Source organism: Macaca fascicularis, chromosome 11 (genome assembly GCF_037993035.2).
Source record: "Macaca fascicularis isolate 582-1 chromosome 11, T2T-MFA8v1.1".
NCBI classification, from domain to species: Eukaryota; Metazoa; Chordata; class Mammalia; order Primates; family Cercopithecidae; genus Macaca; species Macaca fascicularis.
This window is the reverse complement of record NC_088385.1, coordinates 139823613-139838920: the sequence shown is the minus strand read 5'-3', so window position 1 is coordinate 139838920 and position 15308 is coordinate 139823613. Positions and strand designations below refer to the sequence as shown.

Below are 15308 nucleotides of genomic sequence, written 5' to 3'. Positions count from 1 at the left end.
CACTGAGGCCAGGGAGCTCCAGACCGGTCTAGCCAGCAGAGTGAAACTCATCTCTACTAAAAATGCAAAAATGAGCCAGGTGCAGTGATGCACGCCTGTAGAACAAGCCACTTGGGAGGCTGAGACATGAGAATCGCTTGAGCCTGGAAAGCAGAGGTTGTAGTGAGCCAAGATCATGGCACTGCACTCCAGCCTGGGTGACAGAGCAAGACTATGTCTCAAAAAAAAAAGTTTGCTGGGAATTTACTCTAGAAAAAGAAACTAAAAGTTATTTAAAGTTTCATATTCAAGAAAGTTGGGTAATCATCTATGGCCATACTACACTGAACACATCCAGAGTCTCTGATCTTGGCAGATAAGCAGGGCCTGGTTAGGACTTGGATTGGAGGCTGCCTGGGAATACCAAGGGCTGTAGACTTGAAAAACAAGAATACAGGTTATCATTGCCGTGTGCTCTTAAAGAATGAGTCACACTGAGTTTGTGGCTTAACTTTTCAAAATCCTTGACTTCAAATCTGACTTAAGCAGCAGCATCAGGTTTTCTTTCCTTTTGGGTTTTTTTTTTTTTTTTTTTTTTTGCATAAGCATTTCGAAGACTTCTGGGTCACTGGTTTCTTGTGATGCACTGAAAACTGCTCACGGTCCCCCTTCCGCTTCCCCCTTTAGACCTGGGAGTCTGTCCAGATCTTCACGTGGGTGGGACTCAGGTCTGTGACGTGAGTGATGGGAGTAGCCGCGGGCTGGGTGGGGGTCAGGGCCAGCTGATGTGTGGTCATTCCACGTTGCGATGAGCTTCTCCGCCCAGCAACCCTGTGCCTGCTCTGAGCACCGCCTTGGTGCCAGGCGTGCTGGCCCCGCTCCCACCTCTAAGCTTTCCCACTTTACAGAGGAGCCAGGGCCCCAAGCAAAACAAAGGCTTAGCCCTGCAGCGCCGCCCATCCCCAGAGGCCCCGCCTGGGACTGTGGCGTGGGCGCCTGTGCAGCTGACTGAGAGCATCCCGGACTCCTTCCGCGAGAGCCTTGCTCCTGTCTGAGGTCAAGCGTGAGCGTGCCTGGTATTTGTTTTTGAAGTCGGCGCAGCCCTGGCTTATCAAACTGTTTCTAGACAATGGCGTTTGGTTGCTGTGGCTGTTGTCTCCACAGCCACTGGTCAGTCTTGCCATCCTGGTCAGGGATTCGGAGAGGGCCCAGGCCGCTGGCGGAAGTCCTCTGAGCAGGCAGCTGGTGTGACACAGGCAGAGGTGTCAAAACCATGGGGAGACGGGACCCTGTGCAAAGGGTTCTGGTGGCACCATCGTTTCTCACACTGCACAAGTTTCCTTTTTTTCCTTTTTAGATGGTGTCTCGCTGTGTTGCCCAGGCTGGAGTGCAATGGCGTGATCTCGGCTCCCTGCAAGTTCTGCCTCCTGGGTTCAAGCGATTCTCCTGCCTCAGCTTCCCGAGTAGCTGGGATTACAGGCGCCCGCCACGCCTGGCTAATTTTTGTATTTTTAGTAGAGACGGGGTTTCACCATGTTGGTCAGGCTGGTCTTGAACTTTCCACCTCGTGATCTGCCCACCTTGGCCTCCCAAAGTGCTGGGATTACAGGTTTGAACCACCGTGCCCGGCCGAAGTTTCCTGTTTTTAACACAGTCACTAGTCCTTTTAAGAAAAACAGTAAAATTTTATTATGCAATCATTTCCAAAGTAGACAGAGAAATAGATCAGATATCCCAATTGTATCGACTACAGAAAATAGTCACAACCACTTCATAGAAATTTTAGTTTTTCCTAAATTAACATAATATCTGGGTACACACAACACGTTTAAATGTTTTAATCCCCGGCCGGGTGCGGTAGCTCACGCCTGTAATCCCAGCACTTTGGGAGGCCGAGGCAGGCGGATCACGAGGTCAGGAGTTCGAGACCAGCCTGGCCAACGTGGTGAAACCCCGTCTCTACTAAAAATACAAAATTAGCCGGGTGCGGTGGTGGGCGCCTGTAATCCCAGCTACTTGGGAGGCTGAGGCAGGAGAATCACTTGAACCCAGGAGGCCAGAGGTTGCAGTGAGCCAGGATCCCGCCACTGCACTCCAGCTTGGGCAATAAGAGTGAAACTCCGTTTCAAAAAAAAAAAAAAAAATTGCTTTAAGTCTCCCTTGGTTGCCCAGGCTGGAGGACAGTGACACAAATCACAGCTCACTGCAGCCTCCAACTCCTGGGCCCAAGTGATCCACCCACCTCAGCCTCCCAAGTAGCTGGGACTATAGATGCCCACCACCATGCCCAGCTAACTTTTGTATTTTTAGTAGAGACAGGGTCTCGCTATGTTGCCTTGTCCAGGCTGGTCTTAAAACTCCTGGGCTCAAGAGATCCTCCCACCTTGGCCTCCCGAGTAGCTGGGAATACAGGTGTGAGCCACTGTGCCCATCCAGAAAATCTTTAATCGACAAATATTTAAATGACAAGAGGGTTTTAAGAAATTAAAAGGATGTATGAGGTGAAGTGAGTTGTGAACAGAACCTGGGTGCCCTCCTCATCCGTGTGCCTCAGTCACCCTCGTGCCTGACTGGCTTTGCCAACGGAGCATGGACCCTCGGCACGGGTCAGCCGCGGCTGCGAACATGGTGGTCTGGGTCAGGCCTCATTCAGGTCCCCACAACAGGCCTGACTTCTGCATGAGGGGTCTTCACCTTAAACCCCACGCCATCCTGGGGGTTCCTTGGTCAGGTGTGAAACCCTGTATAGAAGTCAGGCTGTCTGATCCCAACTCTCCCCTTCTCAGCCTGGCCACAAGTCACTCCCCAGATGCAGCATTGTAGGTTTCTACTTTTCCACCTGTCTCCTCGGGAACAAAACGTAAGCGCGTGCGGCCTGTGCAGGGAGGACAGAGGGAAGGAGAGGCCAGAGCCCTGCGGTGCCCTCACGACCGGGTGATCTTGTCGGGAGGCATGAACCCCGTGTCCCCGAGGGTCCTGAGCGCAACTCGGCCATTGGGTCGGATCACCAGGTGGGTGATGCTGCCGTTGTTAAGGGACAGCCGGAGCCAGCCTTCGGGAGGGAACTGCAGCGCTCTGGGGAGAGAGGGGGAGAGAGAGAGAGAGAGCACGTTAGAGCCGGGGGCTCTGTCCTTAAAACAGGCTGGGCTGGGCTAGGCCGGGTGCGGTGGCTCACGCCTGTAACCCCAGCACTTTGGGAGGCTGAGGTGGGCAGATCAGGAGGTCAAGAGATTGAGACCATACTGGCCAACACGGTGAAACCTCGTCTCTACTAAAAATACAAAAAATTGGCCATCTGTGGTGGCGGACGCCTGTAGTCCCAGCTACTCGGGAGGCTGAGGAAGGAGAATGGCGTGAACCCGGGAGACGGAGCTTGCAGCGAGCCGAGATCACGCCACTGCACTCCAGCCTGGGCGACAGAGCGAGACTCTGTCTCAATAAATACATAAATAAATAAATAAAAACAAACAGGCTGGGCCAGAGCCAGGGGACTATGTTCTTAAAATGGGCCGGGCTGGGGCAGGGGGGGTCTGTCCTTAAAACAGGCTGGACTAGAGCCAGGGGGCTCTGTCCTTAAAAGAGGCTGGGCCGGGGGGGCTCTGTTTTACGAACGGGGGCTGAGCCCCTCAGTAAGAAGTTTCAAAGCAGCCTCAGGGCTGGGTACACATAAGCCGAGCTGCTCCTATCTTCAATCGGGGCTTCTCGGGGAAGATCTGGCTGGGATAGACGTGAATTGAGCCATCACACTTGGAGACCTGCGCTCTTTAGGACAGGGGCCCAACCCCAACTCAAGATTTGCACAAATCAGAAAAACTTCTTACGAGTAAACACAATTTAATTTCTGCTTTTCCCGTATTAAAAAAAAACGCGGCCGGGCGTGGTGGCTCAAGCCTGTAATCCCAGCACTTTGGGAGGCCGAGGCGGGCGGATCATGAGGTCAGGAGATCGAGACCATCCTGGCTAACATGGTGAAACCCCGTCTCTACTAAAAATACAAAAAACTAGCCGGGCGAGGTGGCGGCGCCTGTAGTCTCAGCTACTTGGGAGGCTGAGGCGGGAGAATGGCGTGAACCCGGGAGGCAGAGCTTGCAGTGAGCCGAGATCACGCCACTTGCACTCCAGCCTGGGAGACACAGCGAGACTCCGTCTCAAAAAAAAATAAATAAATAAAATAAAAATAAAAATAACGCAGGGAGCAGCCAGTTAGTGGAACAGGTCCCTTTCTGGGAAAGCGAAGAACAGAGATGAGATCTATCCGCCGTGGCATCTTCATGCACTTCTTAGGCACAATTCGCATTTGTGGAAAAGCCTGGTGTTGCCATCACCGCCTCTGAGCCACCCACCACCCTGTCTCCGTGGGTGGCATGGCCACCCTCAGGCTGCTTCCCAAGCCGCCTCAGGGCTGCCCTGCGGCGCCGGCCGGAACAGCACAGTGCTTTTCTCTAGGTGTGAAATTATTTTGGCCACAACCAGCACGGTGGCTGCCTACCTGCATACGATGTAGCGGATGACGTTGGCGTGACAAATAAAGATCTCATAACTGTCCTCCTCCTGCCTGGCATCTGCACGGTGGATGTAGTTCCGGAAGGCGGCCTCAATCCGGGCTCCGTCTTCGTAATACTGCTGGGGGCAGAGTGAGGAACAGTCAGTGTGGAAGTACACGGGCAAGGCAGACAGACCCCATCGCTGCCCGGGGAAGCCCGTGGGATGGCCGGACACGTGATGGACGGTGAGCCCCGCAGGGCCGCTTTGCCCACGAAAGGCAGGGGTGACGCAGCTGTTCCCTGGGGAGGTTTTTACCACAGCTTCTGGCTTCCAGTGAGACACAGGCGGGTCTGGCTCGATGGGGGCGCCTTCCCGCAGCAGGTCTGTGCTGACTTTGCAGACGCCTGGGGAGAAGCACAGTGAAGCCCTGGGTGCGGCGGCCGTGCCGGCGGAGATGCTGTGACCTCCCAGTGGCCAGGAGTTCAGGCCGGGGCCCTGCCGCGAGCCGTCCACTGCTGCAAGCATGGAGGCCCCGCACCCCGCACTTACCTGGCAGGTGCCGGCTGATGATATCAGTGGTCTCTATGGCGCGCGTCATGGAGGAATGGACGATTTTATTAAACTTCAACCCCAAGCTTGCGAGGCGGAGCCCCGTGAGTTCAGCCTGCTCCCGACCTGGAGGGTGAAACACCTCAGTGCCGCACCCGCACCCCCTCCTCCGCCCGCAAACGCGCCCTCCTCCACCCACAAGCACGAGCCCGCGTCAGGCAGCAAGTGCACCCCATGGCTCCTGCTCTCCCTAGGCTTGGGCCTGAGGGGCTGGCACTCAACTGTCTTCACCCCCATACAGGAAAAAGAAAAGCATCCGATTCCATCAACGGCAGGAAATCGGACAGTGGCTGGTGGTTTGAGTCCCCTCGTCCCCGTCACTTAACTATGCCCAAAACCTGAGCCTCAGGGTCCACCAGGCACACGCCATGACGGAGGCCAACACAGCAGGACCTAAACACCCCGAGCTGCTACATGGGGCCGGACACCAGTGCAGACACCTTTTCTCTTGTGAGCTTTGGCATCCAGGTGGAAAGGCCCTCGGGAAGGCCGAGTCCACTGGATGCAGCCACAGCTGCGTCTGTCACTCCACTTTCTTTGTATACAAGCAGCCGGGACAGTTCTGGGGGCTGAGGGAGGCATCTGTGGAGGACAGCCCTGCACATTTTTACCATTTGAACTTTTAATATGTGCATGAACAGACACTATCCCATTTAAAGAACTTTTCAAAGTGTAAACTCTACCTTAGCCTACCCCACATTTCCTTCTCTAGGCATCTCTCCTACAGATCCACCTGCACAGGAACACAAGGACAGGGTGGAAGGACCCTCCTGGGCGCTGTCTATGCAGCGTCTGCCAGTGGGGACAGGTGGGATCGTGTCGCTCAGTCCTGCCTGTTCAACGGGGCATTGAGAGACAGATGCCAGGCTGAGCGCGGTGGCTCACACCTGTCATCCCAGCACTTTGGGAGGCCAAGGCGGGCGGATCACGAGGTCAGGAGTTTGAGGCCAGCCTGGCCGATAAGGTGAAACGCTGTCTCTACTAAAAATACCAAAAAAAAAAAAAAAAAAAAAAAAGCCACCTGTGGTGGTGGGCACCTGTAATCCCAGCTACTTGGGAGGCTGAGGCAGAATTGCTTGAACCCATGCAGTGGGCCATGATCACATCTGCACTCCAGCCTGGGCAACTGAGCAGGACTCTGTCTCCGGAAAAAAAAAAAAAAAAAAAAAAAAAGCAGACGCCAGGCAGTAGGCCTGTGAGTGCAGAAGAGAAGGGTCTTTGGCAGCAGGTCCAGGTGAGCAGCTGAGCGCACAAGCTATGCGGCTTTCCAAGGCGTCGAGCAGGCACAAAACCCCTGCTAGGATATGTACCGAATTTGGTCTCATGCAAACAAGATAGGTCCAACATTTGCTAAAAGGTAAAGACTTTTTTTTTTTGAGACGGAGTCTCGCTCTGTCACCTAGGCTAGAGTGCAGTGGTGCAATCTTGGCTCACTGCAACCTCCACCTGCCAGGGTCAAGCAATTCTCTTGCCTCAGCCTCCTGAGTAGCTGGGATTACGGGTGCCTGCCACCACACCTGGCTAATTTTTGTACGTTTAGTAGAGACGAGGTTTCGCTGTGTTGGCCAGGCTGGTCTCGAACTCCTGACCTCGGGTGATCCGCCTGCCTTGGCCTCCCAAAGTGTTGGGATTACAGGTGTGAGCCACCGCGCCTGGCCAAGGTAAAGACATTTTTAAAAGCTTGTCTTCTATCCAACTTCAGCGGACAGTTACTGGTAATGTCAATGTGTGATTCAGGGGTGATGGCCTCAGACATGGGCCCCAGGAGACCCAGTGCCCCAAACACTTTCAAGAAAGCTGACTGGGGGGGTCTGCGGAGGAGCTGCATCACGTAACCAAGGCACCAGCAGAGGATATGCACCTGGCCACATCCCCAAGGGCGTCCCTGGAGGGTCTGACCCCATCACACACCCAAGGGAGTCACAGAGGGTCTGACTCGCCACATACCCAGCGGGGTCAGAGTGCGGTCCTTCTCCAGGGAGCCATCCACATGGTACTGGGAGTGCCTGATGAGGAAGATGTGCCGTGTGGCCTTGGCTTTGTAGTGGTCCAGCTTGGACGCCAGCTCTTCTTCCCCAGATTCCACATTCCTCTTCCGCAGGTTGATCAGAGAGAGCGGTTCTCGCCTGATGTTGAAATACAAGATAGGTCCTTGTGACCTCTGTTCCCAAGTTTGAGTTTTTCTGACAAGATGTTATTTCCAGATTGTCAGACTATTTGGGAAGAGCATGGAGAGAAGACAAGGACCTCGACACAGCCCTGGGGAGGCCTCTCTGAGCATACCGCTACTCTCCCTCCCACAAAGCTAGTTCCAGGCCTGTTCTGCATTATGTGCTGGAAAGCAAAACAGATAAGCAAAGCCCTGTGCATCTTCTCTAATAAGGAGAGGCAGACAGTGAACAGCAGGAGACAGACCACCCAGAATGCACCTGTGGGTATGGAAAAGGAAGGAGGACAGCGGCTATGGGTGGGCAGGTGGAAAGTGTCCGCGGGACCAGGACAGCCTCCCTGACCATGATGCTTCAACAGAGCCTAGAACTTCAATGCCCAACAGCAGCCACCAGCTATGAGGATGTTTCAATTAAAAATTTAAGCAAAATTAAATAAAATTAAAACATCATGTCCTCAGTCATACTAAACACATTTTAGACCCTCAGGACCGGGTGCAGTGGCTTACACCTGTAATCCCAGGATTTGGGAGGCTGAGGCGGGCAGATCAACTGAGGTCAGGAGTTCGAGACTAGCCTGGCCAACATGGTGAAATCCCATCTCTACTAAAAATGGAAAAAATCAGCCGGGCTTGGTGGCACAGACCTGAAATCCCAGCTACTCGGGAGGCTGAGGCAGGAGAATCGCTTGAACCCGGGAGGCGGAGGGTGCAAAGAGCTGAGATTGCACCACTGCATTCCAGCCTGGGCGACATAGCGAGACTCCACCTCAAAAAATAAACAAACACTCAGCAGCCACATGGGATAGTGACTATCACATCAGACAGTGAGGAAGAAACCATTCCCATTATGAAGTCCTGTTCCGGAGCTGCTGGAATCTGAAAAAGCGGATCCCGGCATTTTGGGAGGTCAGGGTGGGCAGATCACTGAAGCCCAGGAGTTCAAGACCAGCCTGGGCAACACAGGGGGGCCCCGTCTCTACAAAAATATTAAATTAAAAAGTTAGCTGGGCAAGGCGGTCCGCAGCTGTAGTCCCAGCTGCTCAGGAGGCTGAGGTGGGAGGATCACTTGAGCCTGGGAGGGAGCCATGATCTCGCCACTGCAGTGCACTGCGCTCCAGCCCGGGCAACAGAGCAAGACCCTGTCTGAACAGCAACAAAAAAAGTTCAACACGGCAGAGCTGGGAAGAGCAGAAGTGGAACCTGCTGGTGTTTACTCAGAGACACTGGCAGAAAAGGAAGTTGTGGAAGGGTATGGTCGTGACTCAAGGGCTCTGTTCGGGCTGCGCTGACCTGGGGGCCTGTCATAAACCAGGCCAAGACTCAAATTGGCAGGTATGGGGGAGTCAGGGTGAAAATATTTGGGAGCTATAGGCACAGAGACAGGAAGCCGTGCACTGCATGAGACCTCCAGGAAGAAGCGGGAGATTTCACCAGATGAGGCTCTGGAACTTTACAGCGTGGACACCAGACTCAAGAGGAAACACGCTGTCTTCTAGCACCTTCCTGTAGTTGCTCATGCCTTCTGTCTGTACGAGTCTTTCCCAGCCCACAAGGCCCAATTCACTTCTCCCCAGACATGGCAAGCAAATACAGAACACCTGCTTAAAAGAGAAAGGCTGGGCTCAGTTCCTGGTTCTACTTCAAGTTTTTTTTTTTTGAGACAGAGTCTCCCTCTGTCGCCCAGGCTGGAGTGCAGTGGCACAATCTGGGCTCACTGCAGCCTCCACCTCCTGGGTTCTAGTGATTCTCCTGCCTCAGCCTCCTGAGTAGCTGGGACTACAGGTGTGTGCCACCATGCCTGGTTAATTTTTTTGTATTTTTAGTAAACACAGACTTTCACCATGTTGGCCAGGCTGGTCTCGAACTCCTGACCTCAAGTGATCCGCCCGCCTCAGCCTCTCAAAAAGTGCTGGGATTACAGGTGTGAGCCACTGCACCCAACCTACTTCAAGTTCTTTAACCTTAATCTCTTTCCTTAAAAAGGCCTAAGAAATTCAGAATATTTTACTGATTTTTAAAAAAGAATTTAATGGGCTGGGCATGGTGGCTCATGCCTGTAATCCCAGCACTTTGAGAGGCCGAGGTGGGTGGATCACCTGAGGTCGGGAGTTCAAGACCAGCCTGACCGACATGGAGAAACCCCGTCTCTACTAAAAACATAAAATTAGATGGCGTGGTGGTGCACGCCTGTAGTCCCAGCTACTCGGGAGGCTGAGGCAGGAGCATCGCTTGAACTCAGGAGGCGGAGGTTGCAGTGAGCCAAGATTGCGCCATTGCATTCCAGCCTGGGCAACAAGAGCGAAAATCCATCTCAAACAAAAAAGAAGAAAAGAAAGAAAAAGAATGTAACTCCCATCTAATCATGAGAAAATCTTCAGACAAATCTCAACTGAGGAACCTTCTATAAAACCCCTGACCAGGATGCGTCAAACAGTGATGATCATCGAAACAAGTCTGAGAAATTATCACCACCAAAACGTGCCTGAGGAGGCATGAAGATTGCTTGTCATGTGGGATCCTAGAACAGAACAGCAGGTAAAAGCTGAGAAAATCTCAGTGAAACATGAACCTTAGTAATAATGTATGGGTTACGGCTCATTAATTTTGATATATATACCACGCTTAGTGTATGATGCTAATAATAGAGGAAATAAGGTTAACAAAAGAAAAAAAAGTAATATAAAGTACTTAACACAACCACAGTAGTAAGTATAATTCTGTGCCCCTTTCTCAGAATACTGAGTATAAGGAGCAGTTAGGACTGGGCAAACCATCCTTGCCTCGAGAGCAGTCCTGGCCGACAGAAACAGAATGCCAGCAACATGTGAAAATTATAAATTTTCTAACGGCAACATTAAAAAGAAACAGGTGAATTTCGATCATACTTTTAATTCAATATGCTAAAAATACTATTTCAACACATAACCAATGTTAAAAACCTGCACTTTTTTTTTTTTCCTTTGAGACAGGCTCTGTTGCTTAGGCCAGAGTGAAGTGGCGGGATCTCGGCTCACACTGCAGCCTGGGACCCCTGGACTCAAGGGATCCTCCTGCCTCAGCCTCCCGAGTAGCTGGGACCACATGCGCGCGCCACCTCGCTCGGCTAACTTATTTTGTAATTTTTGTAGACATGGGGGTCTTCCTATGTTGCCCAGGCTGGTTTCAACTTCCTGGGCTCAAGCGATCCTCCGGCCTCGGCCTCCCAAACGCCCGGATTACAGGCGTGAGCTACTGCACCCGGCCCTGCTTAAGTTTATTTATTTTTGCTTGTTTGTTTTTGTTTTTTTGAGACGGAGTCTCACTCTGTCGCCCAGACTGGAGTGCAGTGGCGGGATCTCGGCTCACTGCAAGCTCCACCTCCCGGGTTCACGCCATTCTCCTGCCTCAGCCTCCCGAGTAGCTGGGACTACAGGCGCCGCCACCGCACCCGGCTAATTTTTTTGTATTTTAGTAGAGACGGGGTTTCACCGTGTTAGCCAGGATGGTCTCCATCTCCTGACCTCGTGATCCGCCTGTCTCGGCCTCCCAAAGTGCTGGGATTACAGGCGTGAGCCACTGCGCCCGGCCTGCTTAAGTTTAAATTGACGTAAACTAAGCATTCCCTTCAGGAATCACACGGGCCATATTTCAAACGCTCATTAACCGCACGCGGCTGGCGGGCGCCCTCCTGCAAACGCCCCTGGAGGAGGCCCGGCTTCCACCCCAGCCTCGCCCCGGCCCGCGCTCCGGCGACGGCACCCAGGACGGACTCGCAGGGGCGGAGAGAAGGGCGACGATGAGGCGGAGCTCGGCCCACAGAAGCCGGCGGGAAGGGCCCGCCGCCCCCAGAACCCTCAGCGCAGAGCGGCCCCGGAAGGCGGTTCCTTCGCCGGGGGAAGCGGACGGCGACCCCAGATCCCGACTCGATCGCAACCTTGAACCTGGTCCCGATCCCGATCCCAACGGTAACACCGGCCCTGACCCCCATCCCGACCCCAGGCCCGACCAGCCCCGCGCGCACCTGTCCCAGTTGGGGTCCCAGACGCCGGGGCCCGGCCGCGCGCCCCCCGCCCAGGCCGGCGGCTCAGCCGGGCGTGGCTCCGTGTCCCCGCCCGCGCGCGGCTTCCCTACCGCCACGGCCGAGAAGAGCACGGCGGCCGAGCCCCCTGCCAGCCCGCAGGCCGCCAGCTGCAGCGCCTGCCGGAACGCCATGCCGCCCGCTCCCGCGCCGGCCCGCGCAGGCGCCCACAGCCCCGACGGCGCTCCGCGAGGGACACGCTTCCGCGGGAGGCCGCTTCCGGGAAGCGGGGACGGAAGTCCCGCCTCCTGGGGCGCGGCGGGGCGCTGGGCAGCCTTCAGCGAAGGGGTGTTTTCGCGGAGCCGCCTGCCCCGTCACTCTTCCGTCCCGTCACTGGTGCTCGCGAACGCCGGTGCGCGCAGGTGCGGGCGGAGCTGTGGAGACGCCGGGAGGGCGGTGCGGTGCTTTCCAGAAGGTTCCGCACCGGAAGCCCTGCCCAGGCTCGAGGCTGGGTGCGGGGCGGAGACTCGGAGGAGAACTTGGGGCCCTGGTTTAAGGGAGCTGGGAAACCGCGGCAGGTTTGTTTAAAGGATATGTTTTTGGTGGCAGAACCCGAAATAAATTTTTCCGCCGGCGCCGTTCCTGCGTGTGCGGTTCAAGCGGCGTGAAGTGCGTTCAGGTTCGGCCGGGCTGTTACTTCTGGTCCCGGCCTCCTGCGGGATAGTCCCTCTGTGGCCGGCGCATTTCGCTTAGCAGGGTCCTCAGAGGAACCTCGTTAGAGCCTGGGTTTCCTTCCAGGGGGACCGGCGCTCCCCGTGTGGACCGACCCCACTGCTTACCCATTGCTGGACGCCTGTGTGGACCGACCCCACCGCTTACCCATTGCTGGACGCCTGTGTGGACCGACCCCACCGCTTACCCATTGCTGGACGCTTGCCCTGTCTCAAAAAAAATTAATAACATAAAAAAAGGAAAATTGGGCCCGGCGCAGTGGCTCACACCTGTAATCCCAGCACTTTGGGAGGCCAAGGTGGGCGGATCACCTGAGGTCAGGAGTTCGAGACCAGCCTGACCAACATGGTGAAACTCCCTCACTACTGAAAATACAAAAAAATTAGCCTGGCATGGTGGTGCGCGCTTGTATTCCCCGCTACTCAGGAACCTGAGGTAGGATAATCGCTTGAACCCGGGAGGGAGAGGTTGTAGTGAGCCAGGATCGTGCCTCTGTACTCCAGTCTGGGTGACAGAGTGAGACTCTGAAAAAAACAAAACAAAAAAATTGGCCAGGTTCAGTGGTTCATGTTCGTAATCCCAGCACTTTGGGAAGCTGAGGCGGGTGGATCACCCGAGGTCAGGAATTTGAAACCAGCCTGGCCAACATGGTGAAACCCCGTCTCTACTAAATACAAAAATTAGCCAGGCCTGTAATCCCAGCACTTTGGGAGGCCGAGACGGGCGGATCACGAGGTCGGGAGATCGAGACCATCCTGGCTAACACGGTGAAACCCCGTCTACTAAAAAAATACAAAAAACTAGCCGGGCGCGGTGGCGGGCGCCTGTAGTCCCAGCTACTCGGGAGGCTGAGGCAGGAGAATGGCGTGAACCCGGGAGGCGGAGCTTGCAGTGAGCTGAGATCCGGCCACTGCACTCCAGCCTGGGCGGCAGAGCGAGACTCCGTCTCAAAAAAAAAAAAAAAAAAAAAAAAATTAGCCAGGCATGATGGTACACGCCTGTAATCCCAACTACCTAGGAGGCTGAGGCAGGAGAATCTCTGGAACTGGAGAGGCAGAGGCTGCAGTGAGCTGAGATCGCACTACTGCACTCCAGCTAAAAAATAAAAAACAAAATGGAAAATCCACAAGGACATAGTTGAGTCCATAAGAAGAAAGGACAGGGCCAGGCGCAGTGGCTCACGCCTGTAATCTCCGCACTTTGGGAGGCCGAGGCGGGTGGATCGCGAGGTCAGGAGATCGAGACCATCCTGGCTAACAGGGTGAAACCCTGTATCTACTAAAAATACAAAAAAATTAGGTGCGGTGGCGGCGCCTGTAGTCCCAGCTACCGGGAGGCTGAGGCAGGAGAATGGCGTGAACCCGAGAGGCGGAGCTTGCAGTGAGCCAAGATCGCACCACTGCACTCCAGCCTGGGCAACAGAGCAAGACTCCGTCTCAAAAATAAATAAATAAATAATTAATTTTTAAAAAAAGAAACGACAGCAGATAAATCAGTTAACAAAAGTTTGAAAACTGGAAATCAGATCTTTATGGACCTGAGAAAATGGAACACCAGTGCCTATGTGGAAGGAAACCAAGAAGCAAGTTCATTTAATCCAGTGAGTCTGGAAGAGTCTGGGAGTTGGCAGCGCTAGCCTCCTGTCTGAGAACTGTGGAACTGAAAGCAGGAGCATTTAGAGGAAAAGGTTGCCTTCCACATTTCCTTTCTCACACACATGTTCAGGGGATTAGCTCACTTTCATCACCGTGGAGCACTAAGAGAAAGGCCATTCCAGAGGACCTGAACAGGAGGATTCTGGACACCAAGCATAGCTCGGATCGGGATGCAGTAATAAAGACGGGATTTTTTTTTTTTTTTTTTTTTTTTTTTTTTTTTTTTTTTTTTTTTTTGAGACGGAGTCTCACGCTGTTGCCCAGGCTGGAGTGCAGTGGCGCGATCTCGGCTCACTGCAAGCTCCGCCTCCCAGGTTCCCGCCATTCTCCTGCCTCAGCCTCCTGAGTAGCTGGGACTACAGGCGCCCGCCACCGCGCCCGGCTAATTTTTTGTATTTTTAGTAGAGACGGGGTTTCACTGTGGTCTTGATCTCCTGACCTTGTGATCCGCCCGCCTCGGCCTCCCAAAGTGCTGGGATTACAGGCTTGAGCCACCGCGCCCGGCCTTAAAGACGGGATTATACGGAGTTCACATAAGGAAGAGTAGGACCTCTAATCCCTTTCATCCGGTTAGTCACAAGAATGTTGGCCACTAGGCTCATTGCATGCTCAGCTACCACCACCATCCTTCCCCCAACGCCCTGACAAGAACTGAAGGATTCCTCTGTGTGGAAACTGACCAGCCCAAGAAAAAAGATTTTTTTTTAAATGTTTTTTTTTACGCCAGGTGCAGTGGCTCATGCCTGTTATCCCAGCACTTTGAGAGGCTGAGGCAGGCTGATCACTTGAGGTCAGGAGTTCGAGACCAGCCTGGCCAACATGGTGAAACCTCATCTCTACTAAAAATACAAAAAATTAGGGTATAGTGGCGCATGCTGGTAATCCCAGCTACTCAGGAGGCTGAGCCAGGAGAATCGCTTGAAAACGGGACGCTGCGGTAAGCCGAGATTGTGCCACCGCACTCCAGCCTGGGCAACAGAGCGAGACTCTGTCTCAAAAAAAAAAAAAAAAAGAAAATGGGCTGGGCCACAGTGGCTCACGCCTGTAATCCCAGCACTTTGGAAGGCCGAGGTGGGCAAATCACGAGGTCAGGAGTTCGAGACCAGCCTGGCCAACATGGTGAAACCCCATCTCTACTAAAAATGGAAAAAATAAGCTGGGCGTGATGGTGGGTGCCTGTAATCCCACACTCGGGAGGCTGAGGCAGGAGAATCACTTGAACCCAGGAGGCAGAGGTTGCAGTGAGCTGAGATCGCGCCACTGCACTCTAGCCCAGGCAACAGTGCAAGACTCTGTCTGGAAAAAAAAAAAAAGTTTTTAAAAATTTTTTTTTTTTTAAGAGACAGGGTCTCACTCTGCTGCCCAGGCTGGAGTGCAATGGTGCAATCACAGCTCACTGCAGCCTCCAACTCCTGGGCTCAAGTGATTCCCCTGCCTCAGCCTCCAGAGTAACTGGAACTACAGGCATGTGCCACCATACTCCACTAATTTCTATATTTTCTATAGAGACGGGGGTTTGTGTTGCACAGTAAAAAAGAGAGACCTTGAACTCCTGGGCTCAAGTGATCCTCCCACCTTGGCCTCCCAAAGTGCTGGGATTACAGGCATGAGCCACTGCACCCGGCCTTATACCCCACTTTTTGATAACGTGTGATCCTCAACAAAAGTGGGTCTCTGCTTG

The 15308-nt window shown here is 53.8% G+C and overlaps 1 protein-coding gene and 1 long non-coding RNA gene across 3 annotated transcripts; one reads left to right on the top strand and one right to left on the bottom strand.

The window, feature by feature from the left end:
- Window positions 1–1643: 1643 nt before the first annotated feature.
- Window positions 1644–11469, bottom strand: PGAM5 (PGAM family member 5, mitochondrial serine/threonine protein phosphatase). Of its 2 annotated transcripts, none has more exons than XM_045366249.2 (6): window positions 11244–11469; window positions 7021–7199; window positions 5014–5139; window positions 4780–4868; window positions 4469–4602; window positions 1644–3054 (listed from the first exon to the last, which is right to left on the bottom strand). In XM_045366249.2, exons 1-6 carry the CDS (start codon window positions 11432–11434, stop codon window positions 2904–2906), a joined length of 870 nt encoding a protein of 289 aa, XP_045222184.2. In that variant the 5' UTR covers window positions 11435–11469; the 3' UTR covers window positions 1644–2903. The 2 variants fall into 2 exon arrangements, with proteins under 2 accessions (XP_045222184.2, XP_045222185.2); XM_045366250.2 differs by having other exon boundaries at window positions 4469–4599.
- A 74-nt stretch (window positions 11470–11543) lies between these two features.
- LOC135966370 (uncharacterized) lies at window positions 11544–12363 on the top strand. The gene is made up of 2 exons (XR_010579690.1): window positions 11544–11662; window positions 12039–12363. It is a non-coding gene; the product is annotated as an uncharacterized lncRNA (long non-coding RNA).
- The last annotated feature ends 2945 nt before the right edge of the window (window positions 12364–15308 follow it).

Coding starts and splice junctions, on each gene's coding strand:
- PGAM5 (XM_045366249.2), bottom strand. CDS start 11,434: ATGGCGTTCCGGCAGGCGCTGCAGCTGGCGGCCTGCGGGCTGGCAGGG. Junction 7,200..11,243: donor TGGGACCCCAACTGGGACAG/GTGCGCGCGGGG, acceptor TTTCAACATCAG/GCGAGAACCGCTCTCTCTGA. Junction 5,140..7,020: donor CCGCACTCTGACCCCGCTGG/GTATGTGGCGAG, acceptor TTCACCCTCCAG/GTCGGGAGCAGGCTGAACTC.